The sequence below is a fragment of the Micromesistius poutassou genome (genome assembly GCF_964030765.1).
Source record: "Micromesistius poutassou genome assembly, contig: SCAFFOLD_156, whole genome shotgun sequence".
NCBI lineage: Eukaryota > Metazoa > Chordata > Actinopteri > Gadiformes > Gadidae > Micromesistius > Micromesistius poutassou.
The window spans coordinates 98,070-115,556 of record NW_028178812.1 but is presented as its reverse complement, the minus strand read 5'-3'; the positions used below and the strand labels follow the sequence as shown (position 1 = coordinate 115,556).

General features: G+C 49.6%; 2 protein-coding genes across 2 annotated transcripts; one reads left to right on the top strand and one right to left on the bottom strand.

The window, feature by feature from the left end:
* Positions 1-7,699: 7,699 nt before the first annotated feature.
* On the bottom strand, positions 7,700-11,568 carry epdr1 (ependymin related 1). Its single transcript, XM_084490133.1, has 3 exons — positions 11,217-11,568; positions 9,583-9,791; positions 7,700-8,748 (listed from the first exon to the last, which is right to left on the bottom strand). Exons 1-3 carry the CDS (start codon positions 11,462-11,464, stop codon positions 8,549-8,551), a joined length of 657 nt encoding a protein of 218 aa, XP_084346259.1. The 5' UTR covers positions 11,465-11,568; the 3' UTR covers positions 7,700-8,548.
* Positions 11,569-12,122: 554 nt separating this feature from the next.
* nol7 (nucleolar protein 7) lies at positions 12,123-15,414 on the top strand. Its single transcript, XM_084490130.1, has 9 exons — positions 12,123-12,340; positions 12,881-12,941; positions 13,083-13,138; positions 13,252-13,277; positions 13,582-13,672; positions 13,926-14,047; positions 14,557-14,631; positions 15,012-15,087; positions 15,126-15,414. The coding sequence occupies exons 1-8, from the start codon at positions 12,213-12,215 to the stop codon at positions 15,083-15,085; spliced, it is 633 nt and encodes a 210-aa protein (XP_084346256.1). The 5' UTR covers positions 12,123-12,212; the 3' UTR covers positions 15,086-15,087; positions 15,126-15,414.
* The last annotated feature ends 2,073 nt before the right edge of the window (positions 15,415-17,487 follow it).

Below are 17,487 nucleotides of genomic sequence, written 5' to 3'. Positions count from 1 at the left end.
TAAGATGCAAGAAACACGCCAAACTATTGGTTTGGAACCATTGCGAAAAGGTTTGCAATGCATCATGGGATGAGCAGTTCCTCACTCGGTCAAAAAAATAATGTACACAGTCTTGTACCTTTGCCTTTTTCTTCCGTTTTCCAAATTCTTTTTTGGCCCAAATCAAACATAATCTGGTCACGACTACCTTGACGAACAATTGGCTTGGTTCCAGGCTTAAAACTCTTTGTATAAGAAATTTACGAAAAGTGGACGAGATAAATGCATGGGAAATTTACTTCCGGCACCAGAGCTGTTAAAAAAGGGAGCGGTCACTGTTACGCTCCATTCTGAAGGAGCAGGGCTGCCCCCTATGGAGAGCATTGTTCACTAATTAGGGTGCCAAGCACAAAGTGCGAAGGCAACCTATTGTAATTGTTAGTTTTATTATTATTCCGCCACGTTTGACTTACACAGCCTAAACCGCTCGCACACTTTTTAATGAAACTTACTACAGCTGTAGAGGCTGACTCAACATTAACAGACAGCAAATGTTACACTGATTGGTCCAAAGGTGGCGCTATAGCAACAGTCCAAAAATGCAAACTTTGTACAAGCATATCTCGTAAACGCTTTAACTTAGTCATGAAACTTTGTTCACATATGCATATCCTCATGTTGAACAAATCTGGCTGAAGAACCTATGACTTTCTTTGAAAAGATTTACCTCCATCTTGTATTGTTGAAAACACTAAATTCCCCAAGAGTCGTAGAGACTCGGGGGTGGGTCAGTCCCGCCTCACTTAATTCGGCCACGAAACACGCCAGAGTTGGAAGAAAGTTTCTACGACCTTCCGTTCTGGCGCTACAGGCATAAGATTTACGACGTCTATCCTCAGTTTAGTGGGGATAGACGTTGTCCGCAAGTCAACCTTAGTTAGGGCCAGGGTCAGCGTTCCCGTGCGCCGGGACGGACTTTGGTGTGAAAAACCACTACGGCCGGTGTCACATATGACAAGCGGTTGTAGCGAATGCCGCAGCTGGTGAGGGTTAGGGCGAGGGTGAGGGACGGTTACGGTATAGGGGAGGGTAGAGGTCAGGGTATAGGGGAGGTATGGGTTAAGGTGAGGGAGAGGGGGAGGTATGTAAAGGGGAGGGGGGAGGTAAGGGTGTATGGGTGGGGAGGACGGCGGTGAGGATATAGGGGAGTGGGGAGGTTAGGGTATAGGGAAAGTAAGGGTATGAGGGGGGAGGTCGGGGAGGGGGGAGGATAGGGGGGGTTAGGGTATAGGGGAGGGGGGGAGGTTAGGGTATAGGGGAGGGGAGAGGTAACCTTACCTTATTAGGGTAACATGCATGTGTATAATACAAATGACCGCACAACAAGCCACACAGCCAGGTCATTTTAAATGATTTTATATCATAAAACAACATCAGTATACATTTCAACATCTGTGCGCACAGTGAAACAATTCTGGGATGTGATTCAAAAAAACAACGGTTCATCATGAGACCATCTGACCCTAACTCTGTCCCTAACACTGAACCATGAGGAACCCACCAAGGAACCCTCGAAAGAACAAGGAACCCTTGACAACCTTTGACTCAAGTCACGTCCTGCGAGGTAGACGTTGAATCCGAAGTCTCCACCGTCCAGCTCTGATGAGGCGCCGTCGGTGGGTCACTGAAATGTTGCAAGAGGAAAAACACAAATCGTTAACCTTGTAGCATAATCTATGTTGTTAGCCATAGGCCAACAATGTCAATGAGGCTACCCATGTCCATTATGCTACAAAATCAATTATACTATGAGGCTAACGATATAGATAACACTATGAGGCTAGCGATGTCGATTATGCTATGAGGCTAACAATATCCATTATGCTATGAAGCTAACGCTATCCATTATGCTATGAAGCTAACAATATCCATTATGCTATGAAGCTAACTATAGCAACTATGCTAGGCTAACGATGTCCAGCTAGGAGGCTAACGATGTCCAGCTAGGAGGCTAACCACATTCCGGGTCTCCCTCCAGATAGGTGGCTCCTCCATCAGCTCTCCTCAGCCCAGGGTTCCTCATCATTTTGTCCATGATTTTTTTTTAGTTAATATAATTTGTGTTGAAATTGTAAATAACTATACTTGAAGAAATTTGTTTTGTTTTGAGAATTCTAAACTAGAAACACAGTGGTAGTAGTTTATTATTCTTTGGACACCTCGTTTAAATAATTATGAATCAAATCAAATGTTAAACTTCAACATGAAACATGCACACACTTGGGAATTTGTAATTCAGGAATATCGTAAAACATTATGTGAATTTAACAGCATAGCTTTGGTGGTGAAACGATGTAAAGAAAACTGTTGGTATTAACCTTCCAAAGACTTGAGCAGTCCCATCGTAGTCCTCGTCTTGCTCCTGGTGGGTCGTCAGCTTCATCTGTTCACAATACAAACACATTAAAAGGGTGATGTTACGTCACCAGGTGTGAGTGTGACCAGCTGTTACATTTTAGTTGTGTTTTAGTGTCCACCCTGATGTACGCTGGATAAACTATAGTAGTAGCAGCTGATGTGACTTTAATTATGTCAAATCACAGCTTTGGCTAAAATTCACAGAATGAAAAACTAATGAATGATTGTTTGAAAAGTGTTTGGTGATGGTTACCCTCCGGTCCCCAGTCTCCGGTCCAGCCTGGTGCCCCATTCCTGGTCCAGGGGGATCTGGATACCCTCCGGTCCAGCCTGGTGCCCCATGCCTGGTCTAGGGGATCTAGTTACCCTACATTATAATTAAGCGTGAGAAAAGCACTATACACATCCAATGTATTATTATTATTATTATTATTATTATCCCTGGTGCCCCATACCTGGTCCAGCGGGATCTGGTCTCCCATGCCTGGTCTTGGGGATCTGGTCACCTGCTGGTCCTCAGCCTGGTCCAGGAGATCCTGTGAAGTCAGACAGCATCTTTATAGACACGTGCACATAGCGGTCTCGAATCTAACTACCAACCCCCCCGCAGAAGCCCCTTACCTTGAGCTGGAACGACGATGGAGATCTTGGGGTGCTTTGGTCGTCTCGTTGCAAAATACAGCCAACAGACTCACCTTGAGCAGATCTAGTAGTTTGTTGCCGTTGGTTCATGTACAAATAATTGACTATACATTTCATATCCCCCCCATTTAGCAAAGAATTCCCACCCATAAACAAGGCTGACAGACAACAGTACAAAATAACAAACTGTTCTCATGCCTTTTGTCTACTTCCTTACTACTCTCCAAAACATTGCATGCACATCGCATGAGTGTTGCCTTACTGATCAGGGTGTGATCTGAGTGACCAGAGATGCATGCTGGGATACTGTGCTATCTGACACCTACAGTTCTGTAGACGTTCCCCCATCAGTTACATGACCGTCACGTCCATCAAGACCGTGACAGGGACTCCCCAAGGAGAAACACCAAAGGGTAGGACGTGAGGCTCCCCCACTCGACGACTAGAATACAACCCAGCTCTTACAGGAGAGAATCATGGAGCACATTTCAACGTTCCTCTTCATAGACCTTGAAGCCCCAGTGAGGCTTTCTTCACCTCTTCTTCTGAAGAGCACAACTGAAGATGGGGCCGCTAGTTGGGATGTTTCCAAGATGGTTTCCAATTCAAGGGGGACCCATCTCCCAGGTCCAATTAGCCTCATCATTACAATTCAGCCCGAGAAAGACTTGGATCTCAGGGCAGTAGTACAGGAGATCCAGAGGGCTTGCCAGCAGTCCATGTTGAGGTTAGGTAGGGAAGCCACGTCGCAGACTGTTCATCTTCCATCTTCAGTCAGTTGGTTGGTTTCTCATCCGAGTCGGTCCATTCGGAATGCCGTTAGTCCAGCATCCATTGTACCAAGTAGCCATTCCCATTGTTTGCATGATTCAGTCACACTGGAGTCCAAGCTACATGACACTCAAGTCATCCTGCCCAGTGTGTAGAAGGGTCGAATTGAGATCCAGATGCTAGATTGCTCCAGGCTCTTGCTGTATTGAACACCCACTTTGTTATCCGCTTTGATTTAGGCCACAGTCTTGAGTCCTCCAGAAACGTCCGACCAAAAGACACCTCAAGGGTGTTTCAGGAAGAGTAGCGTCCTCCTATAGCTGAAAATTAAAATGTTCAGGTAATACAAGCCAAGTAGAAGTAGTAAGATTTCCTCACACATGTAGTGCCCAGTACCAGGTTATAGATTGCCCCTCTCACACTTAATGCCCCATGCCAGGGCAACGATTGCCCCTCACACTTAGTGCCCTATGCCAGGACAAAGATTACCCCTCTCACATAGTGCCCCATGCCAGGGCAACGCTTGCCCCTCTCACATAGTGCCCTATGCCAGGGCAAAGATTACCCCTCTCACATAGTGCCCCATGCCAGGGCAAAGATTACCCCTCTCACATAGTGCCCCATGCCAGGGCAACAATCACCCCTCACCTGAAAGTGCCCCATGCAACGTTAAAGATTGCCCCTCTCACACTTATTGCCCCTCTCACACTTTGTGCCACATGCCAGGGCAACAATTGCCTGTCTCACACTTAGCTCCACATGCAAGGTTAAACATCACCCCTCTCACACTTAGTGCCCCGTGCAAAGGCAACAATTGCCCCTCTCACAGTGCCCCATGCCAGGTTAAATATTGCCCCTCACATGAAGTAGTACCCCATGCCATGCAAAGAAGAAGGAATACAAAGCCAAACGAGAGAGGAGAGACCAGTGGAGGGTTTGTAGGTCTTTGAGAGAGGAGAGACCAGCGGTGGGTTTGTAGGTCTTTGAAAGAGGAGAGACCAGTAGTGGGTTTGACGGATAGACCAGTGGAGGTTTTGACGGAGAGACCAGTGGAGGGTTTGTAGGTCCTTGAGAGAGGAGAGACCAGTGGAGGTTTTGACGGAGAGACCAGTGGTGGGTTTGTAGGTCCTTGAGAGAGGACAGACCAGTGGTGGGTTTGACGGAGAGACCAGTGGAGGGTTTGTAGGTCTTTGTGAGAGGAGAGACCAGTGGAGGGTTTGTAGGTTTTTGAGAGAATAGAGACCAGTGGAGGGTTTGACGGAGAGACCAGCGCTGGGTTTGTAGGTCTTTGAGAGAGGAGAGACCAGTGGTGGGTTTGTAGGTCTTTGAGAGACGAGAGACCAGCGGTGGGTTTGTAGGTCTTTGAGAGACGAGAGACCAGTGGTGGGTTTGTAGGTCTTTGAGAGACGAGAGACCAGTGGTGGGTTTGTAGGTCTTTGAGAGACGAGAGACCAGTGGTGGGTTTGTAGGTCTTTGAGAGACGAGAGACCAGTGGTGGGTTTGTAGGTCTTTGAGAGACGAGAGACCAGTGGTGGGTTTGTAGGTCTTTGAGAGACGAGAGACCAGTGGAGGGTTTGTAGGTCTCTAACAGACATACCGTAAAGTAAGGGGCCACCAGTGGAGGGGGGGCTGGTGGGTCAGACCAGTGGTGGGGGGGCTGGGGCTTCAAGGCGTACGGAGGGAAACATTGGAACGTGCTCCGTGGTTCTCAGGTGCAGGAACCAGGTTGGGTTCTAGTCGCTGAGAGGGACAGCCCTCACATCTCGCCCCCTGGTGTGTCTCCTTGAGGAGTCCCTGTCTCCATCCTGAAGGACGTTCCAGTTCATGTAACTGACGTGACGACGGCCTCTTAAACACTGGGTTCCCCTGAGGGGGAACGTCTACACAACTGAAGGCCTCAAACAGCGCAGAACCCTAGCATGCATCTCTGGTCAGTCAGACCACACCCTTAACAGTAGGACAACACACATGGGATGTGATGCAATGTAGTAGGAAAGTGGACGGAAAAATAATCTTCTAGGGGCGAATGAGAGGCATGAGAACGGGGGGGGGGGGAGAGAGAGAGAGAGAGAGAGAGAGAGAGAGAGAGAGAGAGAGAGAGAGAGAGAGAGAGAGAGAGAGAGAGAGAGAGAGAGAGAGAGAGAGAGAGAGAGAGAGAGAGAGAGAGAGAGAGAGAGACACTACAAGGGGCGGGGCAGGTCCTACGTGGGGCGGGGCAGGTCCTACGTGGGGCGGGGCAGGTCCTACGTGGGGCGGGGCCTGAGAACTGGTTCAAACTAAACGCTGTCAGCCCACAGCATTAAGAGAAAATGTTGTGACTTACAGTTCGCAGTTTCTTCTTCATGATTCGATCGTGATACTCACAGAATCTGTTTCTTCTTCTTGAGCTGTAAGGAGAGCAACAAGATTAGTTTTACAGCTTGTGTGTGTGTGTTTTAATTAGTGATTAATCCAATCAAAATAAGTTATTAAAATAAGTTATTTTTCCCATTTAACTACGACGGTAACCGAATGCGGAGTCATTGTGTGACGTCATGGCCCCGCCCCCCTACGTCTTCCGCCGCCAACTCCGTCATGGAGTCATTGATAAATACCAGCAGCCGCGTCACCCGGCGAAAAATATCAATTAACTCAATTAAAAACAGCTTACGACGACATACATCCAGAACTACTATTATTCAACTTATCAAGTATGCCTAGTAAAAAACAATTTAGATAAATTATAAATAAATGTCCTACTCACAGCAGGTCCGGATGTAGCGGGCCGATTTACTTCAAAAAGTGTTCGTTAACCCGACGGTCAACCTGGAGAACATAGGACCGGACGGATCATTAGTTAGGCTACTTTTATAACTTCAACCGGACGTTTCTAACCACGTTTCGGTTAAACTTCTAAAATAACGTCAACATTACCCGTGTAATGGAGACGGCTCAACGTCTTTTTCAATCTTACCTGTTTGATCTGGTGGAGTCAACAGCTGACTGAGCGCGAGCAGCAGCAGCACAGTGAGGCTCAATGGAGACGCAGCGCGAGTCGCACCGAGACCCGCGAAATAATCAGGGAATAATCAGCGGAACTACACGCAGGTGTGAATAATCAGCGGAACTACACGCAGGTGTGCGCCGCACTGGCGTAGCCAGAAATGTCCACATGGGTGGCACAGAAAAGAACGGGCGGGCAAAGCCAATTTGATTAAACAAAAGATAGATTAGATGCACCATACAAACATTAATCAAACGCATCTTATATTTAGGACATAAAGGTGGAATTTATTAAAGGCATTTTATTTATGTATTGAGCTTCAACGCTTTCGGTCACAGCTGACAATTTGCCGTTATAGGCCAAAGATTTTAAACATGCGCAAAACTGCATGAACGAAGCTTCGGTGTGTCATCACATCAAATTGAAACAGATTGGCCATATAAGACGCGCTGCTGCTTTTTTTTTTTTTAATAACTAGCCTATTAGGCTACCCTCGGGCGTGTCTTTTCGGGGTCTTGGTGTGGCCATAGTAGGAATCGTAAATTCGCGAACGGGAACGCTATAAGTGCTGGAAGCCAGGAAATTATGTCACGTTCTGGCTAGAGCAGGTTGGACGTCACGGTGTACCCGACAAATGGATAGCACCATCATCTTAAGCGTGATGCTGTAATCAGGTGGTTGTTGCACAGTAGGCCTACTCCGATTGTATGTGACAGCGCATGAATAACAATAAACAATACAACTAATATCTTGAGGTCTTCTGATAAAAAACAGTTTTTTTCTCTTTACCTATTTCAGATATGCTCAAGATAAAAAAAAAAAGACTTTTATTGTGTAGATATGAGGCCTTGGTAGAATTGTTAACATCCGTTAGGTTTAACAAAAAACGTGACACTTGTAAATTGGTCACCTTTTATTGATCAGTAAAGCTAAAAGCAAATAGTTTCAGAAACGTCACAGGAAAAGTCAGTTGGCTTCAAAATTCAGTAGTCAGAATTATGCAAATCAAGAGGTAATATATTGGATTAAACGTTGTCATTATGGCTTCGATTGTCACGACTGAATCACAGACGTTCCCCTCCTGCTGCCCTGAACTCTGTTGTTCAGCCTGCTGTTTAAAATGGACTTAAATAAGAACTTAAATGAGGTCGATTTAATCCTCCACCTCAAAGCTTTGCTATAGGAGGGAGTATAGGCACGTATGTATCGGTGCAGGCGTAATAGACTAAATAAGCACTTTGTCATCTCTGTGGTGGAGTCTCTTCATCTCTCGGTTCCTGATGCTGAAGCCTCAGTTCCCCATCGTAGGTTAGACCTGTTCTCTCACCTCCTCCTCCTCCTCCTCCTCCTCCTCCTCCTCCACCACAGAGAACCGGTCCTAACCAACCCCTCTGTGTCTCACTTCCCCTGACCGTCCCCGTGACAACGCTGTGGTTACCCCCCCACCCCCCCACCCCTGGGTGACTGAAACACAGCAGCAGCTAAACAGGTTGGGACATAAACTAACAGTTGAGGTTTATTACAGTTAATTACAGTTAATCTTTCTCAATCTCAGTACATTTCTCTCAGTCTTTCTCAGCAATAATCAATCAACCTTCCTCCGTTATAATCACTATTCCTCGTTAATAACCAATAGACGGTGGAATCAGAACAAAATGTCCGCCGGTCTTCAGCAGCCCAGCGCGTCCCGTCGGCGGGGGGCTGGCTGATTGACAGGTGGGGGGTGGGTGGGGGGGGGGGGGGCGGGACCCTGTCTCAGCAGCCCTCCTCCTCCTCGTCCAGTCTGCGGGGGCTGGCTGATTGACAGGTGGGGGGCGGGGTGAAGACGGCGGGGTCGCTGATGCCCAGCTGCAGGTCGAAGAAGCGGGTGGAGGTGCTGACGCTGCTGTTCAGGGTGTAGGTCTCCTGCACCGGGTAGCAGTCCTTCAGGGTGTATACCCCCACCCACGCCTCGTCTGGAGGAGACAGACAGGTGAGACAGACAGGTGAGACAGACAGGGGGGCGGGTGAGACAGACAGGTGGACACACAGGTAGACAGACAGGTGGACAGGTGAGACAGACAGGGGGACGGGTGAGACAGACAGGTGAGACAGACAGGGGGACGGGTGAGACAGACAGGTGGACACACAGGTAGACAGACAGGTGGACAGGTGAGACAGACAGGTGAGACAGACAGGGGGACGGGTGAGACAGACAGGGGGACGGGTAAGACAGACAGGGGGACGGGTGAGACAGACAGGAGACACACAGGTAGACAGACAGGGGGACGGGTGAGACAGACAGGTGAGACAGACAGGTGGACGGGTGAGACAGACAGGTAGACACACAGGGGGAGGTGAGACAGACAGGTAGAAAGACAAGTAGACAGACAGGAGACACACAGGTAGACAGGCAGACAGACAGGGGGACGGGTGACACAGGTGAGACAGACAGGTGGACAGGTGAGACAGACAGGTGGACAGACAGGGGGACAGGTGAGACAGACAGGTGGACAGGTGAGACAGACAGGTGAGACAGACAGGTGGACAGGTGAGACAGTCTACAGGCGTCCTGATAGAACAGAACAGAGCTGACAGCAGACAAGATGTCTGACTGCATCGCTCCTCACAGGCTCCACCCCCAAACCACGGAGCCGGAGGGCGGAGCCGGAGGGCGGAGCCTCTCCCTCCTCAGGGTGTAGTTTACGTGTTTACACAGAAGGGCCGTCGCGGCCGCGGCCTCCAGCAGCTACGTCAGCGACGTAGCGACCCGCGGCGTAGGGGCAGAACTCGACCAATGGCAGCCTTACGTTTGCGGGCGGGCTTCCTGTCGGACCACTCCTGCACCTCCAGGACGTCCCCCGGGCCCCCGATGACGTACTGGTCCTCGAAGGTGGAGTTGGAGGGGATGTCGAAGGGGTCCCAGGCCTCCGTCAGCGCGGTCTTGGAGCACTGCTGGGTCTTGGTCTCGATCTGGAACATCACGCCGCTCTGGAACAGGAAGATGTACTCGAAATACCTGCGGACAATCAATCAATCAATCAGACAGCAATCAATCAATCAATCAATCAGACAGCAATCAATCAATCAATCAATCAGACAGCAATCAATCAATCAGACATCAATCAGACAGCAATCAATCAATCAATCAGACAGCAATCAATCAATCAGACAGCAATCAATCAATCAATCAATCAGACAGCAATCAATCAATCAATCAATCAGACAGCAAGCAATCAATCAATCAATCAGACAGCAATCAATCAATCAATCAATCAGACAGCAATCAATCAATCAGACATCAATCAGACAGCAATCAATCAATCAATCAGACAGCAATCAATCAATCAGACAGCAATCAATCAATCAATCAATCAGACAGCAAGCAATCAATCAATCAGACAGCAATCAATCAATCAATCAATCAATCAGACAGCAATCAGACAGCAATCAATCAATCAATCAATCAATCAGACAGCAATCAATCAGACAGTCCATCCATCAGACAGTCTGATAACCAGACAGACGGTCCATCAATCAGTCAAGCTGTCATAGGGCATATTCAAATATTGATTAAACGGTTTTAACTAAACACAAAATATATATTATAAATATCTATATATCTCTCTATGTATATGTATGTATATCTATATGTATATATATATAATATTTATATATATAATATGTAATTTGTGTTGTTTAGTTAAAACCGTGTACTCAATAACACACAAAAGACAAACTACGAACTAAGAGACACACACGTGGAGCTACATTACAAAAGACATGAATATGCATTAGGACACGGAAATAGAAATAAAAAGGCGTAGGAGATCTTCTGAAATCAGACGACCCGTCCTGTTGTTCCTGTTGGTGGAGGGTGTGGTGTTTCACAACCCCACCCACCTCCACCCACCACCCCCACCCACCGAGAAGCGGAATACACTTGACCCGCCACCACTGAAACTGAGACTAACACCTGCCACGTTTCCCCCTCACAGTAGATAATAAAACCCGATTGAAACATGGTAGTGAAGACCATGACGCTAACCGTCATGATGACTAGTATCGGGACAGCATGTCAACAAACCCACGGAGCGGCACCTGACTACGCCCTTAACATACTAGTGCGTCACGCCTAATTATAGCCATCTTACATATAATGAATAAAACACAGAGTAAGTGATAATGAAATGAGCTCGAGGTTGGATCGTCTGCCTTGTTGACCTATCGCGAGGTTTGAACTCGCGGTCCGTTCCCTGCAGAACCTTTAACTCTTTAATCACGTTGACATGACCCAGCGAATTATCGCAGCATAGTCACATGAACGCATTGTTGTTGTTGTTGTTGTTGTTGTTGTTGTTTCCGTGCCGCACGAGTGCCCTACTGCGGCCTGGTAGCTCCTAGAACACGCGCCCCGACACACACACATCTGTCCATCACTCACTTCTGACACGGCGTGTGCTTCTTGTGCTGCTGCAGCACCCGGAGCCTCTGGTTCTGGGCGTCGTAGGACACGGCCGCCCGGGTGTTGCGGCCCGTGTTGTGGTTGTACTGCACGGAGCGGCCCTCCCACTGCATCGGGGCCAGGCAGGGTTCGGTCGGCCCGGTCGGGCGGGCCGCGTCCAGGGCGGGGTGGCCGAGCGCGGACTGACCCGCCGCGGCGGCGAGGAATAGAAACACGAACCGAAACATTACCGCGAGAAGGAGAGGAGAGTCGGTGTTATTAAAGCCAAACGGCGCCGGGCGGTTGTCGGCGGACAGAGCGGTGTGTGTGTGTGTGTGTGTGTGTGTGTGTGTGTGTGTGTGTGTGTGTGTGTGTGTGCGTGTGTAATCGGTCTTTTGTTAGATGCGCAGTTACGCGCAGTTACGCACCCGCCAGCCGCAGCCTATGAGCGCTCATCAACCTCCGACCGCACGGAACCCAGCGGAAGATTGACCGAGAATACACATGAATAGACTTTGACTTTATAGAGTCCATTTCATACATTCATACACGGTTATATTTACCTTATAATAATGCTACATTGCAGCACAATGTAAACGGGCTAAATGGGCTCATTGGAAATGGTGAAATATTGAAATCTATTTCATTTCATTATTCTTAATTGTGTGTTTATGATATCGCGCGCACACATACGCCTCACCCCAGCAGCACACACAAAACCCTCCGGTAATAATCTATTTCTACTGTGCCGTTATCTTTAAAACATGTGCGGCTGTTGTTCACCGCCTCCACCACCAGGGGGCGACCGACCGACCCCCCCCCCCCCTCCACCGCCGGAAGTACTGCGCCCAAACCGGCGGCGCGGGGTGATTACGTACTAGAGCTCCCCTCCGCTCAGCAGCAACACGTTGGAGATCCAGCGTGGGACCGACAACACGACAACAAGTCAGTCAGTTCAGGCATCGCCGTCATCATCCATCCATCCAACCCCGAAACATGTCGCAGGAGTTCAGCCTGTCGCTGGACTGCAGCAGCGGGGACGAGGCCCCGGACGAGCTGCCGCTGGAGGCGACCCGGGCGGCCGCGCAGCGGAGCCGGGCGGCCGCCGCGGAGTCGACCCGCAGGTGAGGAGAGAGAGACCCACACACCCCCGGGGGGGGGGGGGGGCAGAGTCTCTACCAAAGACCCTACCCTATGTGTATGTTAGCGCATTTTAATCTGTAGACCGATCGCATTTACGTTACAATGAGGCGATGTGTCTCTGACGCTTTTATCCGTCATACACCACGACACTCAGATAGGAGGAGGCGCCGGGGATCGAACCAGCGACCTTCCGGTTAACCAGCCGACCCGCTCCCACCTCCTCCTCCTGAGATTGCCTCCATCAAACGATGCTCTCCCGCTACAGAATCACGTTGTTTTACGTCACTTTGGTCACCCCGCGTACACCAAGAATACGGGGAACCTACTTTGATAGTGTATTATAGCGTCTTTACCGGAGAGTTCAGGGGTACAGTGTGTGTGTGTGTGTTTTACACACGCGGGTCAATAGTGAACTGTCGGCGTGCGCAGAAACCAGAACCACCAGGGAGCACTGGTGCATTTGATTGGCAGTTTGAGTGTCAGTGGGACGCTGTCGTGACGTTTGGTCTCTTCCTCCACAGGGAGAAACTAGAGCTGAAGGAGAAGCGGAGGAAGAGACACGAGCTGTTCCAGGAGCAGAAGGTGTGTGTGTGTGTGTGGCTGGCTACGGGGAGTTGACCCCGTGACCCTGCCTTGTGTATCTCGTACAGACCCCTCGCCTTGTGGATTAGTTATAAACGGAGCGTCTTTATTAAACCGATGTTCCTTTTTCTCCGTCTCCAGAAGAGGAGACTCCTCCCTGATGACGTCCTGGAGGAAATCGAGGCAGCTCCTCCACAGTAAGAGCGCGGCCTGGTCGCAATGAACGGATCCAAGTGCACGTATATGAAGTATATAAATACGTCTCAAATGTAATGATCTCAAGTAACCAGACTCTGATCTCATCTTTCAGGAAGAAGAAACCAGATGAAGACGAAGGTAAGCACGTTCACGTCTGACACTCCACATGTTAACCCCGAGTTCACATCACAACATGCTGCTTTAAGGAAAGAAACTCGATGGAAGTCATTTGAACTTCTTCAACCTCAACCTCACTTAAATAACTAAAGAATAAGAGCTATTTACGTCTTGTTATTATCCTGTTATTCAGGTGGAAGCCTGAGAGTGGGATCCATCTGTTTTAGTGTGCAGTATATTTAAGTATATATTTAGGTACATCTGTTGTGCTCAGATGAACGTGACTAATACAGGTTATAGAAGTTAACCTGTCGTTTCCTCCCAGCTGAGGAAGAGGAGGAGGAGAGTGATGATGACGACGACGACGAAGGAGTCGGATCAGGGGAGGAGATCGACGCATCTGGGAAAATTAGAACGTAAATAACAATTATTCCTAAAACTTTACATTACGTGGTACTTAATTTAATTTTAACTTTAAGAAAGTCAATCAATCTCTTATTATCTAATAATGTAAAGTAATAATAAGCGGTCTCTTTTATACGCGCATTGTGTAAAATGGGACTCCTTCGTTTCCACCAATTTTCTTTTTTATTCATTTTATTTTGTCCGTTCCCGAGTTCGGCCAGCATCCTTTGTCTGACCCTCTGTCTCTGACCTTCTGACCCTCAGCATGCAGGGCGGCTACACGGTGAAGCTAGCCAGCGAGCTAACGCTAGCGGCGGCGCAGCAGCGGGCGGCGGCGAGCTTCGTCCAGGAGCGGCTCTACGGACCGGGCAGCCGCAGGACCACAAGTAGGTTCCACGCCGCCGTCACGTTCTTTAACCACAGAACCGGTTTGATTTGTATGAATGAAGTGGCTCTCGTATTCAAATCAGCTGCAGTGACCCGATTGGCCGGTGGGCCCCTGGGGTGGGGGGGGGGGGGGGGGGGGTCGTTAAGGTGTGTGGTGGCTCTTTAAAAGGGCCCCCGTTTCACCACCAGGTGTCAGTGTTGTTGTCGTCGTTTAGCCGTTTCAACATCCGACCCTGTAGTGACGTCACAGGTGGGCACCGTACTGTAATACGGCCTGAAGTGGAAATAGAAACGGGCGTGCAAGCTACACTCTGTGGCAGAAGTCCTCGGACGATGATCTGTCTCAATTTGAGCGTTGCCACAGCGACCGCCGGCCTCTGACGAGAGACGCCCCCCCCCCCCAACATGGACGACCTCCACAGAGACGGGCTACAATGCTAGCTAGGGCCGCTGTAGGCTGTGTGTTAGCTTCTGTTCGATCGGTGACTTAACGGATGTCGCTCTGCAGATGAGGAGATCCTGTCCCTCAAGAACAAGGGGCCCAGGAAGGCGCCGTCTGTGGAGTTCGTGAAGAAGGGCTGGGGTGAGTTGACCGAACAGTGATGTATAAATGTGTACAACAGCACCACCTGTGGCGAAACCCTGGTATTACACGCAATCGCGTACAACAGCACCACCTGTGGCGAAACCCTGGTATTACACGCAATCGCCACCGTGTTGGCAGTGATTTGTGCACAACAGCACCACCTCTGGCTAAACCCCGGTATTACACAATTCCCACCGTGTTGGCAGTGATTTGAACCATCAAACAATCTTTAGAGGTGTACTGATGGGTTTACTGAAGTATGGAAACTTCTGTGAATGCATTTGCAAATTAAATTAATGTTTAAGCGTTTAAGCGTCATCCAGAACGCAGACAGTAACTTAACGTGTGGTTACCGTGGCGATGTGTCCCCCTCCCAGCACCCAAACACAAGGCCAAGGCGGAGCGGATGAAGCAGCGCTGGCTGCACAGGAACCAGGCGGTCTCCAGCTGAAGAGGTCAGGGGTCAGACGGCCTCCGGCTGTAGAGGTCAGGGGTCAGACGGCCTCTGGCGGGAGCCTAAACGATGAGGGCGTGCAGCCTCTCCTACCCTGGTAATACATCTGATCTGTGCACAACGCTGCCGTCTGATTGGACGAGAGAGTGGGGTTGAGTTTGTACAAAGAGCCCTGTACCCTGAAGAAGCAGGAGCGGTCCTGTGGCGGTGATGACCTGGGTATTTCTGCTGTATAGCTGCTGTACATGGTTTTGAAGTGTGCGTTTGATATTGACACGAGGTGGAATTTAATCCTGTAAAATAAACTAAAGTTTTTTTTGCTATTGAGCGCATATCACATTTCAGCTGTTATGATTTCCTGTTAATAAACACTATTTTGAAGATACTGGATTTGTTGGGTTTAATTTGTCACTGGTTTCAGCTTGACGCACTGCAAATTAATTTGAAGTGAGTTGTGAGTGAGCCGCTCAACAGATTAAGTCTAGTTTGGGTACGGTTATATTTCTAAATCTAAATCATTTCAGGTGAAATTTAGAAGACCTGATATACACTTAAAGTTTAAATATGACAACCGTCAAATACAAGTCATAATGTATTGTTGGTACATTTTGTACTTTTACTTAATTTCGGTAGAATAGATCAGCTTAAAGTTTACTACGACGCTCTTAAACAAACTACGGACTCGGGTGAAGCGGTTGGATCCCATTGGCCCGTCACAAAGTATCCTGAGGTGACCTTAACGTTGAAGTTCTGTCTGAGGCTCCTCCTGAATCGTTCCCCCGGCGTCAGTCAGCATCCAGACACGCTGTCGTTTGTCATGTTTAATAGAAATCGTTTTCACCCTCACACACACACACACATTGCACATCATGTAGCAACCGCCACGGGGCAGAAATATAACCACACCCAGCTGCTCACTACGGCATGCACAGGGTCCACACGCACTCAAAACACGTCTAGAAAGACTTCTAAAGCTGTGACTGCTCTCCATCCAGACCAACGAACACGAGGGACACGAGTCGTCCGACTCTGGTCGGCCCGACGCCGGCTGGCTTCAGCCGGTACCGGGGCCCCGCCCGCACGCCCACGCACAACCGGGCTACGGCCCGGGCGCCGCACTGGACGTCAGACGGGTTTCTAACTGGGATGGGTCGGAGGAGGAGGAGGAGGAGGAGTGGGGGAGGGGGGACAAAGAAGGAGGGAGGACCCGTGGACAGAAGGAGAGGGTGGCCCCTCTAAAAGGGAGACAGACGTGTGGCGGAGGGGGGGGAGACGGGGCTGTTCAGACCGGTCCTAAGCGGCCTCTGGAACCCGGGGTCAAATCAATACATATCAAAACATACGGCCAACCACTTCCTTTATTGACAAGTTGGGATCTCGGCGCTCTGGAACCAAATCAGAGGAGAGCGCCGAGGCTGGCTCCTGAGTTCTGGGTTAATAAAGGGTTAATATAAACACATATCAAAGTCTAAATCATAAAAAAAGGTAAAAGGTATCAAGTCTGGAGGTCAGGGTGTGGCTACGTCCGTAGAAGGGGGGGGGGGGGGGGGGACTTCACCCTCGCTCACGCGTTCACTAACTGCCGAATCGTTTTTTTTTTTTAAAAAGGTCCCATGTTTACACCACCAGGTGTGGGTGTGAGTCGCCGCTACAAGCCGTTTGGGAAACCTGCCTCTTCTGACATCACAGGTGGGCGTGCCCACCTGTGATGTCAGAAGAGGCAGGTTTCCCAAACGGCTTGTAGCCATATTCACACCTGGTGGTGTAAACATGTCACCTTTAAGGATCATCAATCGAAGCGGTTCATCTCAACGCTGGAGGGTGGGGGAGGGGGGGCGGTGGGGGGGGGGGGGGGGCGTGGCCTCGTACCACTAATACTGGGGCTAGCTCATTAAATTAACGGATGGAGGAGGCGGTGTCCATTGGTCTGGATACGTAGCTAATAGCGGGGGGGGGGGGGGGGGGATGATGTCAACGGTCAACAGGTACATCACAGCCAGCGGCGCTAGACGGAGTGGGAGGGGGGGGGAGGGGGGGGGCTTTATTACGGTCGCTTAACAAATATACTGTGAATGCAAGTAACAATCTGGATAATGATAATTAGAATAAAAATAACAATATTACTCATCTGTCCGATGCCATGTCACCCCCCAGGGGAGGAAAACCTAAAACAAAACGGGGAGTAACATATCGCCCCCCCCCCCCCGTCCCCCCGCCCCCCCGCCCGCCCGCCAAAATATAACAGCCTGAACGAGGTGGTGGGTAGTGGGGGGGTGGGGGTGGGGTGCGCCCCCTGGAGGTCAGGAGTCCTCATGCAACTCACAGGTCTCCTGCCCCACCCCCCGTCTTCCCACCCCACCCCCCCCTCCCCGGAGGCGGAGGGTCTGTGGTTCTGTGTC

Excerpts from the sequence above, each read along its gene's own strand:
- epdr1 (XM_084490133.1), bottom strand. The coding sequence starts at position 11,464 with ATGTTTCGGTTCGTGTTTCTATTCCTCGCCGCCGCGGCGGGTCAGTCC. Across the intron at positions 9,792-11,216 it reads AAGCACACGCCGTGTCAGAA|GTATTTCGAGTACATCTTCC; the intron begins GTGAGTGATGGA and ends GATTGTCCGCAG. Across the intron at positions 8,749-9,582 it reads CAGGAAGCCCGCCCGCAAAC|ACGAGGCGTGGGTGGGGGTA; the intron begins GTAAGGCTGCCA and ends TGTCTCCTCCAG.
- nol7 (XM_084490130.1), top strand. The coding sequence starts at position 12,213 with ATGTCGCAGGAGTTCAGCCTGTCGCTGGACTGCAGCAGCGGGGACGAG. Across the intron at positions 12,942-13,082 it reads AGCTGTTCCAGGAGCAGAAG|AAGAGGAGACTCCTCCCTGA; the intron begins GTGTGTGTGTGT and ends CTCCGTCTCCAG. Across the intron at positions 13,673-13,925 it reads GCATCTGGGAAAATTAGAAC|CATGCAGGGCGGCTACACGG; the intron begins GTAAATAACAAT and ends TCTGACCCTCAG.